At 45.8% G+C, this 24,993-nt stretch overlaps 3 protein-coding genes across 6 annotated transcripts; 2 read left to right on the forward strand and 1 right to left on the reverse strand.

Moving 5' to 3' along the window:
* Nucleotides 1-306: 306 nt before the first annotated feature.
* On the forward strand, nt 307-3,270 carry mmp13b (matrix metallopeptidase 13b). Its single transcript, XM_029172333.3, has 11 exons — nt 307-460; nt 541-651; nt 820-947; nt 1,062-1,210; nt 1,369-1,494; nt 1,576-1,731; nt 1,804-1,924; nt 2,020-2,153; nt 2,236-2,395; nt 2,473-2,576; nt 2,664-3,270. The coding sequence occupies exons 1-11, from the start codon at nt 371-373 to the stop codon at nt 2,762-2,764; spliced, it is 1,380 nt and encodes a 459-aa protein (XP_029028166.1). The 5' UTR covers nt 307-370; the 3' UTR covers nt 2,765-3,270.
* A 5,023-nt stretch (nt 3,271-8,293) lies between these two features.
* On the reverse strand, nt 8,294-14,307 carry tsku (tsukushi small leucine rich proteoglycan homolog (Xenopus laevis)). Of its 2 annotated transcripts, none has more exons than XM_029172134.3 (3): nt 14,047-14,307; nt 10,136-10,447; nt 8,294-9,826 (listed from the first exon to the last, which is right to left on the reverse strand). In XM_029172134.3, exons 2-3 carry the CDS (start codon nt 10,439-10,441, stop codon nt 9,086-9,088), a joined length of 1,047 nt encoding a protein of 348 aa, XP_029027967.1. In that variant the 5' UTR covers nt 10,442-10,447; nt 14,047-14,307; the 3' UTR covers nt 8,294-9,085. The 2 variants fall into 2 exon arrangements, with proteins under 2 accessions (XP_029027967.1, XP_029027968.1); XM_029172135.3 differs by lacking the exon at nt 14,047-14,307 and adding an exon at nt 10,882-11,555.
* A 3,106-nt stretch (nt 14,308-17,413) lies between these two features.
* Nucleotides 17,414-24,139, forward strand: gucy2f (guanylate cyclase 2F, retinal). 3 transcript variants are annotated; one of them, XM_055514110.1, is made up of 20 exons: nt 17,414-17,937; nt 18,022-18,829; nt 18,906-19,207; nt 19,317-19,671; nt 19,773-19,857; nt 20,173-20,269; nt 20,377-20,502; nt 20,660-20,740; nt 20,820-20,996; nt 21,106-21,262; nt 21,396-21,545; nt 21,705-21,853; nt 21,945-22,108; nt 22,178-22,370; nt 22,448-22,622; nt 22,701-22,799; nt 22,879-22,973; nt 23,052-23,137; nt 23,322-23,417; nt 23,760-24,139. In XM_055514110.1, the coding sequence occupies exons 2-19, from the start codon at nt 18,094-18,096 to the stop codon at nt 23,392-23,394; spliced, it is 3,300 nt and encodes a 1,099-aa protein (XP_055370085.1). In that variant the 5' UTR covers nt 17,414-17,937; nt 18,022-18,093; the 3' UTR covers nt 23,395-23,417; nt 23,760-24,139. The 3 variants fall into 3 exon arrangements, with proteins under 3 accessions (XP_055370085.1, XP_055370084.1, XP_055370083.1); XM_055514109.1 differs by having other exon boundaries at nt 23,322-24,139; XM_055514108.1 differs by lacking the exon at nt 23,322-23,417.
* Nucleotides 24,140-24,993: the final 854 nt, after the last annotated feature.

The following is a 24,993-nucleotide window of genomic DNA, read 5'->3' on the forward strand; positions in this document are numbered from 1 at the left end:
ATTAGAGGAAATCTTCCTAATACATGAACACATATAGTCACAGACAGACAGACAGACAGACAGGCAGACAGGCAGACAGGCAGACGAAGCATTATAAGTCACATTTATCATTATTTCTCACCTGGGTCGTAACTCTTGCACAATAAATCAGTTAAAGGGAAGTTGCTAATCAAAGCATTACACACGAACCACACATCAGGTAGTTTTACATATATAAGCACATTCTCAACAGACAAGGAAGTGGTTAGGTGCTTTTACGTGAATCACTTGGACCCTTTGAAAAAAAAAAAAAAGGCAAAGCCAACTCACTATAAATACCCTGCAGCGCGTTTGACCCCAGTGACTGCTTGGAACAACAGAGACAACAACAATGATAGCTGTGCTGCTGCTGGCGCTGGTCCTTCATTCCTCGGCTCTGCCTCTGACGCCGGCAAACGGAGACAAGCGCCTTTTAGCGGAGGTGAGGTCTGCTGAGCTGCTGCAGCTGCCTCAGGCTTCCAGCGGCAGTGGATGACAACCTCCCCTTTGTCTCCCAAACAGAGATACCTCAAGCGCTTCTATGGGCTCCCAGCGGGTCTTCAGGGCAGACAGCGCTCGGCGGACGCCTTTCAGACCCAGCTCAAGGAGATGCAGAAATTCTTCAAACTCAAGGTGACTGAATTTAAATGAAGATTAGACACTGCACTATCAGTGCTTGTCGGTAAGCGTAGATCTAGATAGAATGATTCAAATACGCAGGGGGAAGCAAAACTCTGATGTGGATTAGTTTGCTCATATTCATATGTGCCTGTAACCTATGTGTTCTTCTCATGGTCTTAGATCACGGGGACCCTGGATGACGACACTATGCAGCTGATGGAGCAGGCCAGATGTGGCGTCCCAGATGTTGGAGAGTACAACCACTTCCCTCGACATCTCAAATGGCAAAAAAACGAAATCACATTCAGGTGTGCACATAAAATATAACATGTACAGTGATGAGTTCTCATTATGAATCAATGGCAAATACTCATGTTTAGTCATGACCTCCATTCCGGGTCTTTTTTCCTCTGATGCTTCAGGATAATTAACTACACGCCGGATCTGAAGAAGGCCGACGTGGACAGGGCCATCCGCACCGCGCTGAACGTCTGGGCTGATGTGACGCCTCTGACTTTCAGGAAGCTGCACGAGGGCACTGCTGACATCATGATCAGCTTCGGCTCAAGAGGTGCAAACATGTCAGAACTCGCTCATCATCTTCTATCTCTCCCAGCCTACAATCAGACCGGAGGCGGGTTCACCCTGGACCGGTCTCCAGTCCATCAGGGCTGGTGTGCAGCACCTCATAGTCAGTATTTTAAATGCTTTCTGTCCTCGGGTCTTTAGAGCACGGAGACTACAACCCTTTCGATGGCCCCAATGGGCTGCTGGCCCATGCTTACCCCCCGGGCCCGGGCCTCGGTGGAGACACCCACTTTGATGAGGACGAACGCTGGACCAAAGACTCGTCAGGTAGGAGTTCCTCTGATGTTTACCATGGTCCTGTATCTGCCGAGCTACTCCTGGCTTAACATTCGTCACCTCTTTCTCCAGCTTACAACCTATTTATGGTGGCGGCGCATGAGCTGGGCCACGCTCTCGGCATGTCCCACTCCTCGGACCCGGGCGCCCTCATGTACCCCATCTACCAGTACATTACGGGGTTCCCGCTGTCTGAGGACGACATCGAAGGCATTCAAGCCCTCTACGGTGAGAGGAAGTGTGGACGTCCGCTCATCCTCTATGATAAAACACGTACTAATGACAGGTGTTCAACCACAGGGCCAAACCCAAACTCAAAGAAAGTGAAGCCCAGGCCGGTGGCGCCAACCAAGTGTGACCCCGACTTGAGTTTTGACGCTGTCACAGAGCTGAGAGGGGAAACCATTGTCTTCAAAGACAGGTTGTCAAATCCAGCCCGGCTCGCGCCATCTACTCATCCATTAGCGTTTATTATTCATACAAACGGTTATATATTCAACATGCTGCATCTCGCAGGTACTACTGGCGCCTGCATCCCCAGATGCCGGAGCCCGACCTGGTTGTGATCAAGTCCACGTGGCCGTTCCTGCCCAACAAGGTGGACGCGGCGTACGAGAACCCGGAGAAGGACCAGGTCATCATGTTCAGCGGTAGGCGGTGATCTGATCTCTGCTGCTGTAACAAGGGCGGCGCTCACGCTGTGCATGACCCAGACCTGCTCTTTGTTTCCAGGGGTAAAGATGTGGGCTTTGAACGGATACACCCTCGTGGACGGATATCCAAAGTACATACACAAACTGGGACTTCCCAAGAGCATCAGGAAAGTAGATGCAGCTGTTCACATCAAAGACACGGGCAAAACGCTGCTCTTTGCTGATGAGCAGTACTGGAGGTATGCGCATTAGGTGTGGGGCATTTTAAAGCGTTGCCTCACTCTATGCATTTCATTAATCTTGCTGTGACCTGCAGCTACGATGAAGCAACGGGCACCATGGATCGCAAATACCCACGATCCATCGAGGACGACTTCCCGGGGATGAACGACGAGTTTGATGCTGTTGCTTATCACTATGGTACGGTCGCTCACACATAAACCTTTAGTCACTCCACTCCGTCCAATACGGAATCTCGGTTGGATCTAACACGTTCTTTTCTTTCAGGTCAGTTGTATTTCTTCCATGAAAATTTGCAATATGAGTACAGTTACAACGCAAGGAAGGTCATCCGCATCCAGAGATCTAACTCCATCCTCAGCTGCTGACGAGGGACAGGCCTGAGACCGGCGGCCGGGGAGGCTCTGTTAACACTGCGCTCAACACGCCTTTTCAGAGTAAAAGCATACGGAGCAAAATGAGCCACAGTCCAGGAGGATTATTAGATTATTAATATTTATTTTAAATTATCGACAGTGAGTTAAGTGTCTTGTCATAACATTTGACTTATGATTTCACACACTACTCTAACAAACAGTGACATATTTCTCTTCTACTCCCTTCAAGTGGAACTTAAAGCTGCACTATGGAAGTCAGTGTTAAGGACGTTTTCAGTTATGTTTTGAGGAACAGTAATTTTCAGGAAGCCTTTAACTCATCAAACTCAGAGCTAACGTTTGCAGTTTGTCTTGTGTTCATGGCCTTAAACATCCACCTCCTTTACTTTTACAAACATGCTACCTTATTCCCTGATTTATCATTGACACATTTGTGTGAATTTTCTTGTAATGTAAATGTTATCAAAAGATTTGTTAAATAAAATATGTAAAATTAAGGCAATGTATTTGTTTTTTGAAGATGTAATTCTAGGTCTGAGTCTCTTTCACTTTTTGAATTTCTTGCATATGCAAATGATCAAGCTCATACTAGAATGTTGCCTGAAACCTTTGTTTTAGTACATTATATTACATTCCACTGTAATATTGAACAAACTGGAGAATTCATGACACTGGTATAATAGGGAGACAGCTCCTCCTGGCGTCCTTTTACCCATTGTCTCCACTAGATGGCGGTCCAGTCAACACTTACAGGTTCAAACGACGATGATCCTGGCAGCAGCTCTCAGCTGAAGTTGATGATGCAGAAGTCAGCTGAGAAGTATAAGCTTAATTAGTGCATTTGGCTCTGATGATTAAATGTGACCATACCTCACATCCAAAACACTAAGTAGTAATCATATTAATAGGGAAAAAATGCATTGCATAAAATGTTTTACCATCCAGTATAACAGCATAAAGCCAACTATTTAAACACTTATGTGGCATGAGCAGGTCCGTTTCCAGAGGCCAGCGAAGAAGACTTTGATGCAGTATTTGGCTAAAGTTTAGAAAACAGTGTACTGTAAGGGAAGCAGCGTAATCCTCAGGCCTAATCATGTGGATGTAATTACAGCGCAGTGAAGCAGTCACCTCATTTGCTCATTTCCGAAGTCCTGTGGTGTGGGCTGAGTCAACGCTTCTGCCTCTGAAGGTTTAAGCGGACGCTCGCAGAGGCACCGATGACTTATCTGGAAGTCATTCCTTGTGCTTTGACTGCTTTAAATGACAACGTCCGACATACAGTTCACGCGCTCTGGACAGTGCTCCTCCTGAAGCTGCGACGTTCCGAGCGACAGCCGAGAAAGTGCAAAGAAGACGTGGAGAAGAGAGCGTTTAAACAACAGAGCTCATTGTGTTGGGCAAACAATACCGGCTGGGTGGGGGGTTGGTTTCCACCGGAGCCCCTGCAGCTGACTCTGCGCTGCAAAGGGTCCAGATCGCTCCTTTATACGCAGCTGTATGTTCAGTATGTTTTAATGTATGTGAGCGTGGTCCGAAAGTAGATCACATCCAATACTGCACAGAAATCAACTTCTTTATACTTAGATGCCTTCTCCCTCCTCTGGGGAATGGAACAAGGCTGCCTCCTGTCTCTACATATTTAAACCTGGCATGTTCTTATTCCTCAGCGGTTGGCGACAGTTGCTGTTGACATGATTTTTGAGTTTAGCCAAACAAGAACCAAAAAAAGTAAGTTAGAGGTGAGTTAATTTTTTATTTTATTTTCTTTGACCCAGTTAAAAGTCATGATCATAACTAACTTGTTCTCAACATGCAACAGGGTGGATTATAACCCTGATTTTTAATTAACTTAGCTGAAAGAACATGAAGTATTATTTAAAGTACAGCTAAGTCAATATTTAGCAATATTTACTACCTATGTGATCGGATGCTGACGTCACGCTAAATTATCCTGCAACCAGACAGGCACTGTCACTCCTGTACCAGGATGAGCTCTCTGAAACTGGAAGCATGCTGTCCTCTTTTTGTAAATTGTCCCGTTTCATTATTCTATTGTGTCCCTTAAAAAAAACATTTTCTAACGTTCTTTTGGGTAAATAAGAATGTAGGGCAGGCCTGGAGAATAAGGTCAGTGAAAAGTGGGGGCCAAGCTCCGAGACGGTGGTATCAATTTAGGAAAATCCTAACACGGTCCAGAGCAGCAGCTCCTGATGGAAACCAGATGGAGGAGAATCACAGCAGCCTCAGGACACGTCCCCTTCTCTCCAGGAAAATCCCTCCAGAGACCCCACCACCCTGCGAGCGCATCAGATGCTGAGAATGAACCCGGGTATTACTTGGGTCTGGACAAACTGCAGTGGGACTCGTCCGAAGGATGAAGCAGCTCGTCACAGTTGGAGGTTTCCTGCTCAGATTCACGGGCGCTGATGGACGCGGCGTTCAAAGCTTCTCGCTCTCCCTCCTCTGTTTTCTCTGATGTTGATTCTCAGCTCCTTGTTGACGGGCTCGCCACGTTATTCTCCCACTTCCCCCAATAGAACAGAAGAATCCGAGGACGTACAGTGTTTATTAAAGCGCCCAGCGTTTCACGGCGAGGGCCCCGTCTGCTTCCTCCGCTTAGATGCTGGAATGTGGGGAAGTTGAGCTCTGCTCCGTGCACCGCCATGACCCGCGAGTGTGTAAATAGAGCCTGATATGTCCTAGAGGCAGATGCAACTGAGCTTTAAGGCGGCCAATAAATTCATCGACAGGCGTTATCTTATCGTAGTGACAGAAGTTCATGCAGTGACCTTTAGGGGAGAAACAATGCTTATGCAAAATGTCATCCTGGATGAGTCAGCGTCAGGAAAAGCAGCTGAGTCTGCTCACATTTGAAATAAGTAATCATTAATTTGATTTAAGAAGTGGTTTTCTTTTAATATCATGATTTTACTCTGTCAAAGCATACAAACGCACACATACAGTACAAACGCTTGTATGTGAGCTCCATGTCCCAGGATTTTTTCCGTGACAAGCAAAGTCATGTTCTCCTCACATACCTGAGAGCAGCTGAAGGCCTGTGGAGGTATCTACCTGTACGCGTCGTACGACGCAGCTAACGGAGCGCTGACGCCTGGACGGGTCACGCTTCAAACCCTCAAGACGCACGCGTCCACTGTCTCAGTCTGCGTCTCCAGGTCGCGACAAGCAGATGCAAAAGAATAACACAGGTGAGACAGACCTAAGATAAGGTGGGGGCGAATGTCAGACTGATAAGACGCAGATCATTTACTGTATAAGTCACGATGCATGAATGAAACACTGTCACACATTGTTACGCAATAAGACACAACACATGGAAAGGTCAAAAAGATAAGTAAATAGTAAGTAAAACCATTTATGTTTTTTTGTTTTCTGCTGTCATAAGCCTTTAATGAGCTTTTTACCGTTAAGGTTGAGTGTTATTTTTACTGTTACAGCCAGATAAATAAGGATCCACCTATTTGCATTCAACTCCTATTTACAGAGGGGCACTAATGAATTTACCGCGGGGTTCAAACTTCAACAGCTTTAGTGGATCGGAGGAAAACAAACACTCCTTTGTGGCCTGAGCTGAGCCGATCTTTTGTTTGTTTGCCTGAAAAACAAAACCTCGGTGCCGAGCGGCGGCAAACGCTGACACAGCCTCGGTGTCTGCTGACGTCCTGCAGCAGCACATAAAGCAGGGGGCGTTTGCAGCATCCATTCGTCCGCACGCCTCTATTCACGTGATTCTACTCTACACCTCCAGGAATAAAGGGAATAAAACACGCTTATTTTTAGGTTAAACAAATACGAGGCCTTTGTTGGATTTCAGCTGTTTCTGCGGCGCTGGGCAGTAGAACCCCGGCGTGTTCGGAGCAGTGCGGGCTCATTGTTGAAGCAAAGTGAATTAGCCGCTTGGGTAGGTTGATCCAGCGGACGAGCTGCCCACGAAGGTCAAATTACATTTGTTTGATAGCTGTTCAAGCAGGAGCAGAGCACTTAATAAAGACACCCTGGCTCTGCTTGTCTGAATTAATTATACACAGTTCAAAGCTTCTCCCGGCTTTGAAGTAATTACATCTCAGAGCCAGAGCCCTGCAGAGGAGCCGGCCACCTTTTGATTTCAAGCCCCACACCGGCGTCACGCAAGAAGCATGGAGTAGATCATTATGATATTTACACTCAACCCTCTGCTGTTGATATGATAAACAGCACAAGAGCAGGAGAGGGTGAATTCAGCGAACGCGTAGGAGACGTGGAGCTGCCGGTCCAGCGGTGATTACACTATAAACACGCTCATGTAATAAAGCTGCAAACGGCTCAGAAACACTGCTCTCGCTCGGCCCAAGTTTCAGTTGACCCAGTTTCAGCTGGATCCGCAGAGAGCAACCTGAAAAAAAGGGGTCTCCTGTTCTGCTGATGTGGCCCCTCGCTGATTTACATAAGCTACTGTATCGGTGTGAAAAAGCCAACAGGAGGTTTCTACTTTAGTTTGTGTGTCTGCCTTCACCTTCGGCCACGTGGAGTCAGAGTCCAGTTAAGTGTTTGAGTTCATTGGGTTTGTTAGTTCTTTGCGAATCTGAGAGAGGTCACTTGTAAAGTGTCAATACGTGTGCATGTCAGGATTAGACCTGATCTCAGTGCAGCTTCACAATTACACCATGTCTTTCCACTACTACATTATCAGTATAACACGCATGTTTCATCATTTGGTGTTGTGCATTTCATGGCTGCAGCTTTCTGGTGGATGTGATTCCATAGGTCTCAACATTGTGCAGGAGTCGGGAGAGAAAATCACGAACATCTGGAAGTGTTTTCTGCGAAAGGGTCAAACCACTGGTCTCTAAAGCAGCCGCACACCGAGTCACGATCACACATAAACAAGCATGAGTCGCCTGCGAGGTGACTTTTCCACTCGTTTTGAAACCGGGCTGGGTTTTCGGGATGTAACACGCCTCGGGTGAAACCTCTGAAAACCCCTGGCTTCAGTCAGACTTCCACGGTTCGGCGTGTTGGGAGATGGAAGCGAGGAGCGCACGACGCGAACCTTTTCCCTCCTCCTCACAGGCGTTGGCAGAACCGCTGCCGTGACTGAAGCCTGGCGCCGGTCCGCGCGCCTTTCTTGACTGCTCTCATTCCCAGTCACAACCATGGCAGGTGACCAACAACCCGGCACTTCAACAACAATCCGACGTTCCCAAATGAACGTTCCCGTGCGGCCGCAAGTAAATAAAGCTGTGAAAAAGCGAAGACGGTGCCGTAAAAAGCTGCGGGTCTTCGCTCTGGTCTGGTCATGCAGAGTCACACCCTATGAGTCAGCGCTGTGTATGGTTATAAATCAGAGACTTTGCAGAAAAACTGGATTTCCAGTCAAATCTTAAATACACTGACACAAGCGGTTGTTATAAATGAATCTGCGTCTAATGTGTGTTTATGCTCGTCTGCTGACACGCCTACATTAACGAGAGCTGCAGGTTTTGGCCATCACAAACGAATAACAGCATCCAATCAAGCCACGAGGCTGAGAGAACTTTATTACATGTGATTTACATCTTTTTATAAAGTTACATACAAATATAAACTTTTACACAAAGACTGGGCCCATCAGAATTTATTATTAGCCTTGTAAAATTCTCAGCATTTACAGTCTGCGACAAAGACAGACCCCAGCGTGCAGTCTGGAGGCTCGTCGTCTTCCTACAGACGCCACAGGAATGCTAAGGTACAGCTAACGGCACAGTGAGCCAGGATCCTGGCCTCAGTTCCTAACCAGACGTGTGAAGGCCTTTATATTTCACTCCCGTTGAGCTGGAAACCGCAGAGACACGGACCCAGCTCGTTTAGTCCGTTTGTGTGACACAGATCAGAAAGCACCACGTCAAAGGCTTCATGCACCCAGCTGGCGAAAGCTGTTGAACCAAACTCAGTGTAATCTTTTAAATTATCCACAGTGGAGGAGAGACAGTGTTTCAAAAGGTTTTGGGCTGTTTATACACAAAAAGCTTCAAGTGATGAAATTGTCCTTTTGTGGCTGCTTTTCCTTGAACCTCCTCATGTAACCGACATCCAAATACAAGGACTCACATTCAACAAGCACAAACTCTGTAGTGGTCAAAAGCTGGGAAATATTCAGTGTGGACGTGCAAAGAACTATTAATGTGGTTCCATCTGAAATGAGCCATGAACATTTGCTTGAAATGGGTCCATGGTTTGTATCTGTACATTAAGGTGTCGAAGTACCACAAAGGGTATTTTGCATATCAAAGCAAACAAGGCACGTGTCAGTGCTGTGAAGAGTCCACAGTCTCACAACACAACCCCCTCCGTGTTGCAGTTCAGCACGTCGTTGTTCTGGACCTGCCCGAGCTGCCGGTGGAACTGACCCTGCTTCCGGGTCTTCCAGCACTGGATGTTTCCCTCCAGAGTGATACTCTTGATGCTGGGCAGGTGGGTGAGCATGTTGTTGGGCAAAGACGCCACCCCTGTGCCAGACAAATTGAGCTCCTGCAGAGAGTCCAGTCCACTAAAGACAGCTGGGCTCAGCGTCTTCAGCTGGGGGTTATTTAAGAGGTCCAGAACCTGGAGGCTGTGAAGGCCCTTGAAGCTGAAAGGCTCGATGACTTCGAGCTTTTGCAGCCCACTGAGGGATAAGTAAACCAGATCTTTGAGCTGAGAAAACGCGGCCGCCTTGATCTGCGTGATCGGGTTCCCGTCCAGATTGAGGTACCTCAGCGGAAGCCCCTCCAGCCTCGGTACGCTCCACAACTGGTTCGTTGACAGGTTTAAGCTTTGGATGTACAACACTCTCCCATGCACAGTGGTGGAGACCGACACAAGCTTGTTATTAGAGAGGTCCACACTGACGGGTTCGCCGTTAATTTTAGGAGCAAATATGTCCATGTCAAACTCCTGGAAACTGTTGTGGCTGAGATCAACTTCAGCGAGAGGGAGACCGGAGAAGCAGCTGGCAGGGAGTCTCTCCAGGTTGTTGTGGCTCAGGTCCAGAGTCTCAAGGTAACGCAGCTTAGAAAAAGCACTGGGGCTGATCTGAAATCAACAAAAAATGCAGTGAAATAAAGATATACAAAGAATAGTATTTAAAAAAAAAATCACATTACTTCACCTAAATATAGATAGAACACCTTATTAATGTCAGCAGTCAATATGGAGAACAAACTGTTTCTTATCTGCACACTGAGAACAGACAAATATCTGCACAGTTCGTGGCCAGGTGTGTGTCTGTAAGTTCAATATTTACTCTTTAATGGCAATGAGGGTGGATGCAGTGAAACGAAAAGACCCATATCTTTTTTATTTAGCCCACATCTGTCTGATATGGTTTGTTCCACCACTGACCTTCGTTATGTGGTTGCTGCTAAGGTCTAAGCTAATAAGGGTGGTGTAGCCCGGACCAGCTAGCATGGCGTCGCTGAGCGGACCCATGGTGTTGGAGGACAGGTCCAGGTGGGCCGTGTCCAGCGGGATGGGGACGGGCATGGAGGCGCTGGGTCCCAGCTCCCGACAGTCCACTCTGGTGAGGCTGAAGCTGTCGAACAGGCCGAAGCTTTCCACCTCGCAGTGGCAACCCGGGTGGCAGTTCTTGACGGCGCTGGGCTGGACCGCCGCCAGCAGCGACAGGCCCAAACACAGGAGCAGTGCCATTAGACTCTGAGGGAAGAGAAGACAGGAGTCGTGTTTTAAAGCGCTTTAACCATGTCGGAAAATGGACAGTAACGAACACCAGGCGGGATCAGATTCGCTTTCATGATGTAATCACTGCCTGGGAAAGCTCCACAGCCTCTATTTAATCGCTAAAATAGGAAGGTTGTGACACTTTGAATCTGAGCGTATCAAATGTTCCAGCTTAACATCAGCAAATAAATCCAAAATGAGACGTGTTCACTAACTGAGCCTAACTCAGAGTCACAAACTCTGTTCATTATGAGAACAAAGTCATTCAGAAACAATAATCTAATATTATATTCAAATTGATGAAATTCTAAATGAATTCAGATTAATTGAGAGAAGTATAAACTGCAGAATAGAAAAATGTATAAATATATCAAATAAATAAATACGGCCCGACTTAAATCCTGTCATACCTCTGTTCAGTTGTTGCTTGGACCTTCTGTGGATCTGCTTTCATGTAAATGTGACTGGACTGACTGGAGCTCGGCTTAAGTAACAGTACACACACGCACACTCACACACCCACACGCACATACACACAACACACCGATAGGTATCGATATTGGCCAGAGGTAAGAAGTTGCGCAAGAGGTTGAAATGACACAGCACAACTCCGATTACTGCACAAGAGTCGCGAGAGACATAAAAACTACAGTTGGAAACGAATGCATTTAAATATACGTATCAAGTGAATCTCAACGTTGAGGCACTATTGATTGTTGTGGTTTTGGCTGCTTTCTTAAAGTCTGAACCAGGTCAAGTTCAGTAAATAATCACATAAATACTGTCCTTTGAACTTTTGCTTTAAACATTTGTATGTCACGCTTGTTGAGGCCGTCTGACTTACGTAAGGGCTGCATCTGTGTGTTCGCGTGCAGTACGTACATCCACGGTTCAAAGTCTAGTGGCGCACAGGTGTTCACCTCTGTGCAGCGTCTCCTCTGAGTTCACCTCTGTGCAGCGTCGCCTTCGTTTTGGCTCCTGGGCCACTGATAACGAGGCATGTTCCATCTCACAGCCATCTTTAACACGTCCAGACAATTAAGATAAAACCCAGAAAGCCACCGCGATACACGGAGGACATGTCGACCTCCAAAGCAGTGTCTCCACCTGGTTTAGAACCAACGTGAACGGACAGGTTTTATGACTGTGAGACTGAGAGGTGCACAGTAATGAATGTGAAGTTCAGGGGGAAGCGTCAGTAAATGGGGAAACCGAATTTCACTCATTTAAATTGTTTAACATATCATCAAGCTACTAAACCTGACGTTTCCACCTGCTAAACTCTGTCTCTGCCCTCTTTTTGCGCCACCTCATTCGACCTGGAGGCCTCACAGCCGCAGACTAAACACTTGAGTTATTTACTTTTTTTTTTCTTTTTTATTTCTGCGTCTCACAACCTATTGCCGCCACATTTATCTGCTCCAGTGTCCTTTCCTGCATCCTTTGCTCCATCTGTTGCTTCATGGGAGGGCTGAACAAACCTCAGCTCGCGTGCGCGCTCACCCGCCGCTAGCGCTAGCTAGCCTGACGTCACTCAGCAGCCAGCCCCCGCTGGCCAGCCGCACAGATAAAAAGTCAAAATTCCTGCTGGATTACTTTGTAATATAAACACAGAGTTTCCCCTGAGAGCGCGCTCACGGGAAGGTTGAAACCAGCATGCGTGTCCCAACAAAACCACCAGCGCTCCTCGCACCAGCCCTAGACTTTCACCAAACGTTCAGGCTTCACCTCAACATCTGGTCAAGGCCGAAGACGAAGCGCTAATAACTCGGGGTCGTTCGTGCCCCGTCTGCGCTGTGCTGTGTTTTGGCACCTAACGCGCTCTTCCTGCGGCGCTTCCCAGGCTGCGTGTCACGTTCTCACCTGCGCTGATGAGAACAACGCTCCCATTAACACGGGCCCGCGCATTGTTTTACCACAGGGCAAACGTCTGCGAATTCAACGCTGGAGCTGTGAACTGTGGGAAGCAGACAACTGGCGAGAGCCTGTGAACTCACACCCCCGACGCCTTCTCGCTTCCAAAAGGTCCTTTGACACATTTGTATTGTGGGAAAATAGTTCAACCACCTCTAATAGCTTCAAGCGATTGGCTGCTAATTAATTTATTTATTTACCCACCTACACTAGAGAAGGCAGATGAATTCACCTCACAACCACAGGCTTAAATGCATCACTGACATAATCTAGTTATAGCAGCGTTATCAGTGTTAGCATGACGACTCAATGTGTCCAAAGCTAATATAAAAGTATAATTTTATTGCCTACAAGCAATTTCCTGATCTCATATCGGATGTTCTTCCAGCTGGATTTCCTTTTGTCAATAGAAGCAAGAACCTGCATTTAAGAAAAAGACTAGTGACCATATGTTCACTTATTTCTCCACATTTATTTGTCTTGCGTCATGTCTGCTCCGATGTGTCCTTCGCGTCGCTGAGCACACGCCGCTCCAATTTAATCCGCAACTTGAAGGATAAAACTGTGTAATTCGAAAAACCGATGCCACGCTAATCCTTTTAGGCCAAATTAATGCATGACGCCGAGGGGCAGGCAGGGAAGTTAAATGAAATGGATGGTACTTAAGAGTTTTAAAACAATTAAGGATGCCTACAATCATGGTGGATTAACACATCCACAAGCAAGGAGACTGGGAAAGTTGACTTAAGTGAAGCTGGAAGGGGTTTGTACATCAGAACTTTCAATGTACTCGCACTCATGCTCCTCCACTCGGCTGCGTCTGGATCAGGAGCGTGACAAGGGTTTCCCTGAGGTGCAGCTGAGTGGATGAGTCAGTGTGAAAGGTTAATGTCACTGTGGTCTGCGTGTTATTCTCACACACTGGTCAGCATGTTCCATTTCTTAGAGCAAAAGGGAAGTAAGTAAGTAAATGTGGCTAATTTTACTCCAGTCTGCTTAGTTCCTCCTATGACTTTTACATAAAGCTCCTTCAATGAATCATCAAAGATACGTTTATTGCACGTATAAAGCAGATTTAAACGACTGTAGCACTTCTATTCATTTTTTTTTTACATTTTCACAGTTTATGTCAAACGCGCCACTGTTCCCAACATAAAAACCTGAAATTCCCACCAAACAAGCTTTTCTTACTGGTCGGTCACAGGCGCGTGCTCGTTCCCATGCTCGCTCGCGCGCGCAAACCCATCGCCGGGCATCGACTGGCGAGGCCTTTTACCCCAAACCGGTGTCACCTGTGAATCCCCACGCGCCGCTGGGAACGCGGTAAACGCCGACCCCGCCCCTTTCCCCGGCTGTCAATCACGGCTTCGCACGTTACGCGCTCGCTCGGCGTCGGCAGGAGAGCCGCAGCCTCCGCGAAGTTTTGTGGACGTCTGGGCGATTTGCGTAACGACCCCGTAAGAGTCCGGTCCGCTCTGTCGGAACATCGGGGGCGGTTTCTTAAACACAGACAGGCGTGAAATCTGAGCTGGCCGCCGTTGGTCCGCTACGATTCTCTGGCCAAAACCACACCGTCACTTTCTCACAAACCAAAGTAAACCGCCCCCCAAAAACCCAAGCAGCTCCACTTTCTCGTTCGCATTCTCATACGAGTAACTTACTTTGGTGCCGTTCGCCTTGTCAGTGCGCTTCTCGCTCGCGTTTCACTTCACCGCTCCCATTTTGTTCCCCGGACCCTCGCAGCGCCGCTGTCCCCAGTGCTCCGTCCTGTAGACCGGCGGGTGCGTCTGCGGGTTTCGTCTGCCCTCACTTCGCTGCCAACGACGGGACGCGCTCCGTCTGCTCCCATCCCATAAAGTCCAGCCCGTCTGCGGGCTGCGGCGGCTCGCTTTTACCTCCGTCAAGCCCGCGACTTTCCAAAATAAGAGTGTTTCCTGTGAATTATTTTCAAAACAAAAGAAAACTTTTACAGTTTTAATCCGATATTAGAAGTAAGTATATACTACTGATACTACTACTTTACTTTTTTCATGTGTTACCCGAGCTACCGTTTCAAGGAAATCAGCTGGAGAGTCTAACCTATGATTCCCAGGAATACACCAAACTGACGGTTCTAGCATTACACTCGCTTCTTTTGTTTCTTTTTTATTTCGCAACATTTAGACCTTTATTTAGAAAGGTGCCGTGTGCAATTTCCGGTGCCACTTGGCCAGCCTCACGCCACTTTGACGCTGTGCACACTCTAGTGGAGACAGTGAAACAAGCCCACAAGAAAAGATCTGAATTACAGAGTTGCGTAAGAATGTGGAGGTTTGTTTCATTTGGCCCAAAGTTGTCGGTTTAAAGATGTGATAAAAGAAATAACAAATAATTGCTTTGACTTTTACTGTGGCTCTTCTCATCTTCAGCAGCGCTTCTAGCAGTATATAGTTGGCTTGGCATGGTTCCTGCAGGTTTACATATAATGTAATTTGATATGCATTAACCAACAATGAATCATTGTGTGTAGTGAGTAATGAGTCTTTAATACAGTATTTTCACACTAGTCGACACACCCTGTAACACAATGATTCTCCATAACACTGAAGCAATCCAATGGAGAATCTGGGCTACTTCCTGTTAGATGAGGGACCCAGAAACACCCAGGTCAAGTTAAAATTGCTGTAAACATCGGTACTTTTTACTACAGGCCTGAGGAGCCTTCATTCTTCCTCCACTGCAAACTCAATACAAATGTACACAAAAAAGCAAGTTGACAACTTCCCTTAATTAAAACCCTGTGAGGATTCTGTGCAAAGGGGAACCTATTCAAATTGTTGGTGTTTAACGTGTAGCAGCTTGATCAGATAGACCCACACACACATCTCACATGTTGTGGTGTCTGTGAGTCTACAAGGAAGTAATGATAAGAAGGTGGTGCATGCAGGCTGACAGCATGCAAGAGATATCAGCCTGTGAAAGCGAGAAAAAAAAGAAGGCAAGAAAGAAACACAAGAAAGAAACACATGACACAATCCCTCCTGCTATTATGTGGCTGATATTTAAAAGCTTCTATCCTTTTTTAGTCTTATTATACACAATCTTGATGTGTTTAATTGTTTCTTTAATAAAAGGACACAACATGTTTGAGTTGTCTTTAAAAATAAGCTGTTTTCTCAGGCTGTGTCACTTAAATTTAATTCCCACAAAGTTTTTGGATACCATTGCTACACAGTCTAGGTTGAATTACCCCTTTTACTATTTTTTATTACTCACTAATACGTTACATTAATTCTCTTAATGAAGTATCTACCACATCCTCTATCTCCGCTAGGTGGCAGCAGAGCCAAAGCCAACCACAAGTACATTTTCTGTACCGTTATAAAATCAATCCAATTCCCTTTCATTCATATGGTTTTGATTTATCACAAATGTTATCCCAATGCACTTTAAAAGGTTTACCCAACAAATCCTACATAAAGCAAGCTTTAAAATTGAAGCCAATCAAATATATAAAAAAATCAGCCAATCATCCTACAGGATGGTGGGCTTTGTGACATTCAGGAGGCCTGACACGGGTCTTTGTGTTGTATGAGTGATGTAGCATTTGTGTTGCATGTCGCATTGCACCATCATCAGTTCTCATTAATTTCTTACAAAGGGATTGAACCAACTAATGCACGATTGCAACATTCAGGGATAGTTACCCACTTAAGAGGACTATTCCATGTGCATGTGACAATAACAGAAATTTAAAAAAAACATTCACAGTACAACATTCTGTCTCGTGTCTCCATTTATATTTGACTGCTCTTCATTTCCATCCACAGTATTACCTTATCATCCAGCTAGGAAAATTCATACTTTATCTCCTGTACCTCCCAACTATAATCTTTAACTTGTATTAATTTAAATTTTTACAGGAATTGATTTTGATGAATTCCATCTGTTTTCTGTCAAAGGATCCTTTATCGTGCTTATTCCAGGTACAGCATCACATGTGTAGTGTTCTTGTGGACGGACGTTATGCCAAGTCATCGCTTCTGTCCTCTATTCTTCGGTGTAGGACAGCAGTGTGAGGGTGTTACGTTTAAGAGGCTCATAAGCTTACATGGGATATAGGTCAACAAATGTAGAATCACTTTCCAACCCTGTGTGCACTGATTTATTTCTGTCATATACAGTTATAAAGTCATTACATAACTCCAATTATAATAAGAGTCCACCGAAGACTTTTTTTAACAAGTGACTTCAGGGACTCTTGATATGAGGTGTTCACACCGAAATGCTGTGTTGGGTTATTGAATATGTTGAGACGTCCCCTCTACAGTACCTTTCAGTTGTGTTAATAAAGAGATGGCACTAACGTGCAACATTGAATATGCTTCTGAGTTTGTCATATTTTGGCTCATGTGATTTATGTATAATGTATTATATATTAGGTTTTATTAGCCTAACGAAAAACATTTTTTTTTGTCTTGTTACAACTATTATTGTAGCTGCCACCGGCAAGGCTGTTTCTCATAGTCGCCATCTATAGTAAAAAAAAAAGAGTTCAAAAGACTGACGCAGGCAAGACACATCAGAACTTGCAGCACCCACAGGGACAGCCTTCGTTATCTTTAATTACTGCTGCTCCACCAGGGTTCAGTTCGTTTAATCTGCGGGACCTGCTGTGGGCATATTAGACCAATTAAAGCTTGGTACAGGTGCCTTGCTGCAGTATTTCTGAGGTGTCTGTGGGAAATCAAATGACCCCACTCTCACTATGCACGCATGAAAATGTTTGCAAACTTACTTTCACCATTTACACATTCAGGCTATGACTATTGTTTTTGCAATTTCTGTGAATCATTTGTAATATTATACTCAAATTGTATGGACATCTGAGGTTCATGATGGGATTGTGAATGAAGGGCCTTACCGCCTCCCCAGCCCGCATGATAACTAGGCTTTCAGAGTAGACTTCTAAGGCCTGTTGTCAATCCTCTTATACTGGTCCTGACTGAAAATGGATTAGTGAGTAACACCTATGTTTTTGCCCAGGTCACTTTGGAGGGATTGATTTGAATGGGACTGTAGCAGACACTGACCTCTCCTATAGATAATGCATCAAAGACTTTTAAATTTTATCATTTGAGTAACTTTAGGGGGATATTGTTCAGTTTCTTTACCTGATTTAGTTCTTCTGGACTTTTAAATATGAGATTTTTGAAACTTTTATTTGAAATTTCGTCTGGAATGAAAGAAAACCTGTGGTGCACTTGTGGTTTCCCTGCCATGACGCGTGTGAACCGAGCTGTTTGTGCAAAGCGACAGGAGGCTTCGGAGGCGCTGACTGCGGGACTAAGTAGCTCTCCAGGGTGCTGAAGTTGTCTCTGAACGCAGCGCCCGAGTCCTTCCTGTCACTTTCAGCCCCTAATCCACACACGATGACTTGGCTGTGCCTTCGCTAGCGCGACACCGTGGATCCTCGGGGTGAGAAGGTAAGGGCTCTGGGATGGTTAGCTGACGATCGGAGAGGACGCCTTTGTCTCAGACCTTCGCACTGGCCTGGTGCCTTTCAAGAAATGGTAAGTGGTTTGTTAGTTGAATTCAACTTCTTGTACTATGCAAATTATGTTTTCCCAAAATATTTATTTGTATGTATTTTGCAGGTGTCTTTGGTGCAATTAATAAATTACAAGTGAATAACAAAAATTCACTTTCTTGGACACCCTGGCAGGACAATGCAACACATCTGTTCTCGTTTCAGAAGGGCGCAATTGGAGTCCAGCCATCCACAAAGGCCCGTAATTAGTAAACCAACTCCAAACTCACCGACCTTACATAACTTTGTGTTATGGGTCCTCCTCTTAGTGTTGACGCTTCCTTGTTGTGTGTGTTTAACGTTCAAAGTCGGGGTTTTGGGGCCTTGGAACTGCGACCCTGTGTTCTACAGGTCGCTGCCTGCTGAGGCCGCCAGACTCGCCGTGAGCAGGATCAACGCAGACCCGGAACTTGCCCTCGGTCTGAACGTGGACTTTGTCGTTCTCCAGGAGCCTTGTGAAACCTCCAAAGCTCTCACCGCCTTTTTTTACTACGAGAAGATGGCGGATGCGTTTCTGGGCCCCACCAACCCCGGATACTGTAGTTCAGCTGCTCTTCTGGCCAAGAACTGGGATAAGGCCATCTTCTCCTACAGCTGTCTTAGTTGCAAACTGGACCCCACCGCAGGATATCCCACATTTACATGGACTGTGCCAATTCCCACTGATGTGTTGTTCATCGTGTTGAAACATTTTAGATGGGCCAACGTTGCGGTGGTGTCATCCAATGAGGATATGTGGGTGGATACTGCTGGGAGAGTGGCCACCGCTCTGAGAACTAAAGGGCTTCCTATTGGTTTGGTCGCATCTGTTGGCATCAATGACACAGAGGTGGTAAACACACTGAGGAAGATCCAGGCTGCTGGAGAGATCAGGGGTGAGTCTAAGTGCACTACACCAATTTTATAAGGGACCATTCAAACTAAAATATAAAAACACATTGTCTGTTTCAGTCATCATTATGTGCATGCACTCAGTCCTATTTGGAGGGGAGCAACAGGCCAGTTTCCTGCTCAAGGCGCAGAACATGGGCTTGACCTCAGGGAAGTACGTGTTTGTTCCCTACGACACGCTCCTCTACAGCGTGTCCTACACCAACGTCTCCTACTGGCCCCTGCACAACAACAGCAGGCTGAGGGACGCCTACGATGCAGTGCTCACTATCACTATGGCCTCAGAGGCTTTGTCCTTCAACGAGGCATTCACTGCTGCTCAGAGAAGTGGCGAGTTGGCAGTATCTGCACACGCAGAGCAGGTAGGACCTGCCTCAACATCAGAACATGAGCCATAAGTGATGGGTGTTAGCAGCTTCTTCTAGTTCATCTTTCCTTAATGTCTTTGCCAACAAACCTCCGTCCTTGTAGGTTAACCCACTATTTGGGACCATCTATAACAGCATCTACCTGCTGGCTAAGGCTATTCACAATGCGAGGAAGGCGGCCATGCCCCTGAACGGCTCCAACCTGGCCTACTTCTCAAAGAACACGTCATTTAACGGCTTCAACCAGAAGATCCAGGTGGAGGCTAGCGGGAAAGTCAGGTGCAACTATGTCATCCTGGACACTAACAACAAAGGAAGTCAGCTCTATCAGACCTATATGGTTGATCTAGCGTCTGGGGGGCTTCAGTTTGCGGGGAAGTCCATTCATTTTCCTGGAGGATCCCCTCCGTCGCCAGATTCTATCTGCTGGTTCCAAAAGAATGCAGTCTGCACCGGCGGTAAGATGACTTGGCTTGTCTGTATGTGACAAACATGATACTGTATGCAATGATATCTTCACTTTCCACAACACCAAGTTACTGTGTGTATTCGTTTGCAGGTGTGGAGGTGACCTACATCATTGCAGTGTTTTCTGTGGTCTTGATTCTGGCTGTAGGAGGCCTCAGTATAACTCTTTATGTAAGGTACAGATTCACCTGCCGTCTCCTTCTTCAACTTTATGAGTGAATTATTTGAATTAGACAATGTTTAAACTCTCACTAAAGCGATATCTAATTAAAAATACTCTGAAGTCATGAAGCTGTCTTTTCCAAACGGGCAGTTTCAAAATCTTTGTTTTAAATTTTCCTCTGTGACACTGTGACAACTGATAACTCATACTGTTAAGAGCTTTTTTTGTTCATCGCCTTTCTATGCATCAGACATAATCTCTGACATAATCTTGGGATTCAGCCATTTGTTGAATTGAAATTTTTATCTTCACTGAATCTCACTGGCAGAAGGAGACTCCAACAGATCCAGCTGGTCAAAGGTCCCAATCGGATCCTCCTGACCCTGGAGGATCTCACTTTTATTAACCCCCAGCTTAGCAAGAAGGTACACAGCAACTTTACATTAATCCGTTGTCCAAGATTTAAGCCACAGCTAATGGATGTAACTGAGTGGTGAATGTCTGGACATCATTGATTTATGTTTTACCTCAGAAAATTACGTTAGAAGATCTAAGTGAGTCCAAGAGTGTCCTTGATGAGAAATCTGCAGACCCCTCACACTCCATGAACAGCATGCAGGCAGCAACTCATGAAACCACTAATGTAGCTGTGTATGAGGTAAGTGACGTGTTGCTGCAACCTGTGTCTATAATAAGCCCCTATACCAGTGAGGCACACATTCAAAATGTTTGATGTCTTGAAGTTCAGAGCATCTTTTAGTGACTTTCGTTTTTGACTCAAATTCGAGCGCACATCATCATGGCTTATTTCTCAGGGCGACTGGGTGTGGCTGAAGAAATTTGAAGAGGGGCAGTTCAAGGAGGTGAAGCAGAGCTCGACGAGGATTTTCACAAAGGTGAAACCACAGCCCGTTTTACCCGACGATAAGACATCACGCCTCTGTGACTCCCGTAACTCTGGGCTCCTCTCCTCAGATGAAGGACCTGAGGAACGAGAACGTCAACCCCTTCCTGGGCTTCTTCTCAGACTGCGGCATGTTCGCGGTGGTGACGGAGCACTGCTCGCGGGGCAGTCTGCAGGACCTGCTGAGGAACGAGGACGTTAAGCTAGACTGGATGTTCAAGTCATCCCTTGTGCTTGACCTCATCAAGGTACATGGAAGCACCCTGCAGCTGCTGAACGTGAAGCGAATGCTACACAAATGCACTGCTGGAATTTCAGGAGATATTTCCTCATGGCTTGAATGTGTCGCGCTTTCAGGGCATGAAATACCTTCACCACAGAGAATTTCCTCATGGCAGACTAAAATCTCGTAACTGCGTAGTCGATGGACGATTCGTCCTCAAGATTACCGACTATGGCTTCAATGAGCTGCTGGAGTCTCAGAAAGCGGCTTTAGAAGAATGTCCAGCTGAAGGTGTCGTCTCCTTGTCTGCACGTTACAACACAGTTAAAAAGTTTAAAAAGTGCTAAATCTTGCACAAATGTAGAAAAACAAAAGTAAAAGCAGTTGGTCATGAGTGAAAATCTGTCTCCTTTGTTCTGCTCAGATCTATTTTGGGCTGCACCAGAGTTCCTTAGAGACCCCACGAGCACTCGTAAAGGCACCTACAAGGGCGACGTGTACAGTTTTTCTATAATACTTCAAGAGGTGGTGGTCAGAGGGCCGCCGTACTGCATGCTGGGTCTGCCACCTGAAGGTGTGTGTATCTGTCACAGGGGATTAGGGGTTATACAGGCACAACTCCCCAATATTTAATGTACACAATATGTATTGAAACATGTCTTTCCACCTCTGGCATGCAACAAATCAGCACACAGCCTATTTATATTGGTTGTCTCCTCCATCCTCTCTCCAGAGATCATACGTAAGGTGAAGAAGCCTCCTCCAATGTGCCGCCCCACTGTGGCCCCAGACCAGGCGCCACTGGAATGTATCCAGCTGATGAAGCAGTGCTGGAGCGAGCATCCAGACCGCAGGCCAACATTTGATGAGATCTTCGATAGGGTAAATCTAAGACCGCCGTGGCTTTATTCTATCCAAGATGAGAGTTAATGCCAAGATACAAAAAGATCTAATATGAGTCTGAATCCTTCAGTTTAAGATAATCAACAAGGGTAAGAAGACTAACATCATTGACTCTATGCTGAGGATGCTGGAGCAGTACAGCTCCAACCTGGAGGACCTTATCAGGGAGAGAACAGAGGAGCTGGAGGTGGAGAAGCAGAGAACGGAGAAGTTGCTGTCAGAGATGCTCCCCCCGTGAGTAACTGTCCAGTCAATGGACTCAATGTTTCTACTCTGAATTCCCATAATGCCTCCTTTGTCCAGCTCTGTAGCTGAGGCTCTGAAGACTGGTGCCTCAGTGGAGCCAGAGTACTTCGACCAGGTGACCATCTACTTCAGCGACATTGTGGGTTTCACCACCATCTCCTCACTCAGCGATCCCATCGAGGTGGTCGACCTTCTCAACGACCTCTACACTCTGTTTGATGCCGTCCTCAGCAACCACGACGTCTACAAGGTCAGAGGGCAGAGGGAGTTTAATTCAGCTACGTCCCGCTCACACACCTGAAACTGAACATGCGCGCGTTTGCTCAGGTGGAGACTATCGGTGACGCTTACATGGTGGCATCGGGCCTGCCGAAGAGGAACGGCAACAAGCACGCCGCCGAGATCTCCAACATGTCCCTGAACATCCTCAGCTCGGTGGGAACCTTTAAGATGCGCCACATGCCCGACGTGCCCGTCAGGATACGAATAGGAATCCACTCAGGTGAGCCGGCACGCCTGCTGGAAGCATTGCTAGACTCCAGCCTTGGTTGGTCATGACGAGGGCACCCTGTGTCGGCAGGGCCGTGTGTTGCCGGGGTGGTGGGCCTGACTATGCCTCGGTACTGCCTTTTTGGAGACACCGTCAACACTGCCTCTCGCATGGAGTCCACTGGGCTGCGTGAGTGCGCACACGTGCCCATCCCACCCGGCGGTCGTTGTGTTGAGTGCTTCAGTTTGCTCTCCTTCTCCTCCTGCAGCTTACAGAATCCATGTGAACATGAGTACTGTGAAGATCCTTCGTTCTCTTAACGATGGTTACAAAATTGAAGTTAGAGGGAAGACGGAGTTGAAGGTAACGCAGCGGAGACCGGAGGAAAATTTGTCAAACCATACGTTTTTATCTGTATGTGTGTTTATTTATTTTCTGCAGGGTAAAGGTTTTGAAGAGACGTTCTGGCTTGTGGGGAAAACAAACTTTACAAAGCCTTTGCCAAAGCCACCAGATATCCAACAAGGGTAGGAGCTTAAATCTTTTGTTAATAACCTGCTAACAGCCAAATAATAGGGGTTTAATCAAGCAGATGCGTATAACTAATGTCCCATCTGATCTAAATTGACCTTAATATCATTGCAACACCCTTTTCTAGGAAGTCGATCTGACAGTAGTCAGTTTTAACGTTACCATTTAATGTTACTTCAGGCAAGACAATCACGGGCTGAACCCTGAGGACATAGCTGCATGCAGGAGAAAGAAAGCTGAGAAGAAGGCTTGACCTTCTTTGTCCAAACCCAGGAGGTAGAGAGCCGCGCCAGCTGCTGTTGTGCTGTGGCTGTCAGTTCCATGTGATCAAATGCATTGTTCGAGCTTGCACGCTCGGTTGCCTCTTATCGACTTTTGAGTCTAAGTGATTGGTTTGTGATCTACTCGTCTCATTAATCTCTTGATCCTACGCGCTTTTACTGTACATCTTATTAAGCAGATTGCAGAAAACGCTCTTTGTTCCTTGTTTCACTGTATCTGTGTGGTACATTTTCATGATTACTGCTCAGTTACCTGTGGCAGCGTTTGTCCTTTTTCGTGTGCTATGTCTTAATTCCAGAGCAGAATGTTATTAACTCCACCCTCTGTCTTAACTAGGGATAACTGGCAGGAGATGGTGACCGAGGAGATCAAGACACTTTTTTCCAAAGCCGACAGGCGGATGGACAAAAAAATCGGATCGAGAGATGGTGACGGGAAAATGTGAAAGCAGCACATCCAGAAACGAGGAGTTGGGAGGGGGAGGCGGGGGACGGAGCACCACCCAGCCTCCCTCCATGGCTTAATGCAGACATTTTTAAGAGGATTGTCCATTGACTGGCTAATCTGCCTGCAGCCAGCACAGCAGAACATGACGGTGCTAATGTAATGAGAGTTGTTGCATTACCTGCCTGCGTACCTGCTGCCAGAAGCACAAGGAAGCTGCACCACCCTGTGATGGGACGCACTCATTCAATACTCTCATTCACTGGCCACTGAGTTGTTGTTTCAAAATAAAATCTTGCTTTTTTTGTTGCTGATGTTTTCTAGTCTGTCTTGGCCCAAGTTTTTGGTCCTGGAAAAGAATTGATGGCTGCTGAATGCTGCTATTGTGCAAATTATTAAAAAAATGTTTGCTTTATCCATCACAGAAAGAAAACTTAAATTGTGTTTTTTTGAGCCCATTTATAAATTCAGGTGAAAGCATCTGGAAAACTATGATAGTACAAAGAAAGCAAATTAGTTTTGTAGTTAAGGACGTCAGAGTTTTATAAAGTACTTATTGATGGTTTTAATACACCGGCATTGTTGTTGTGATGCTTGATGTGAGAATCTGTCTGGTTAACGTAATATTAATTTAGTTGTTGTTCGTGCTTGTAATTTTCTAAAATCAATCATTATATTTCATCTCTTTTGTATGATAATAGGTTTATCATATGTGGTCAAAATATTCTTTGTGCAGATCCTGTGCTTCACAACACCGACCAAAGTCTTTTCAAGAATAAAATTAAATGCTTTTTGTACACATCACTTTAAAATGCATGCACGCTTGGTGTTAAAAACAAGCCTTCTTCTAAAGACCTGAGTTCACCCTGAGAATACAATTCCAGAAAATATTTTAAAATCTTATATTATTTGATGAATGTGTATTTGTGAAAGTTTTGACCATAACTACAAAAATTAAATTGTTAACATTTCAATGCTGATATTACATATTACATATACATATTCACAATTTAAAGTATAGTACATGGTGTATGTACATTTCCACCAGAGGGTGGTGCTACAGATTTAAAACAAAAAGTCTGTTACTTACAGAAAGTACTGCATCATTTTGAATTTATATTAATGC

The sequence above is a fragment of the Betta splendens genome, chromosome 13, assembly GCF_900634795.4.
Source record: "Betta splendens chromosome 13, fBetSpl5.4, whole genome shotgun sequence".
In the NCBI taxonomy this organism is placed as follows: Eukaryota; Metazoa; Chordata; class Actinopteri; order Anabantiformes; family Osphronemidae; genus Betta; species Betta splendens.

Excerpts from the sequence above, each read along its gene's own strand:
- mmp13b (XM_029172333.3), top strand. The coding sequence starts at position 371 with ATGATAGCTGTGCTGCTGCTGGCGCTGGTCCTTCATTCCTCGGCTCTG. Across the intron at positions 652-819 it reads AGAAATTCTTCAAACTCAAG|ATCACGGGGACCCTGGATGA; the intron begins GTGACTGAATTT and ends TCATGGTCTTAG. Across the intron at positions 1,925-2,019 it reads ACCATTGTCTTCAAAGACAG|GTACTACTGGCGCCTGCATC; the intron begins GTTGTCAAATCC and ends TGCATCTCGCAG.
- gucy2f (XM_055514108.1), top strand. The coding sequence starts at position 18,094 with ATGCAACACATCTGTTCTCGTTTCAGAAGGGCGCAATTGGAGTCCAGC. Across the intron at positions 19,208-19,316 it reads TATCTGCACACGCAGAGCAG|GTTAACCCACTATTTGGGAC; the intron begins GTAGGACCTGCC and ends CCGTCCTTGTAG. Across the intron at positions 20,503-20,659 it reads CTAATGTAGCTGTGTATGAG|GGCGACTGGGTGTGGCTGAA; the intron begins GTAAGTGACGTG and ends CTTATTTCTCAG.
- tsku (XM_029172134.3), bottom strand. The coding sequence starts at position 10,441 with ATGGCACTGCTCCTGTGTTTGGGCCTGTCGCTGCTGGCGGCGGTCCAG. Across the intron at positions 9,827-10,135 it reads GCAGCAACCACATAACGAAG|ATCAGCCCCAGTGCTTTTTC; the intron begins GTCAGTGGTGGA and ends TGTTGATTTCAG.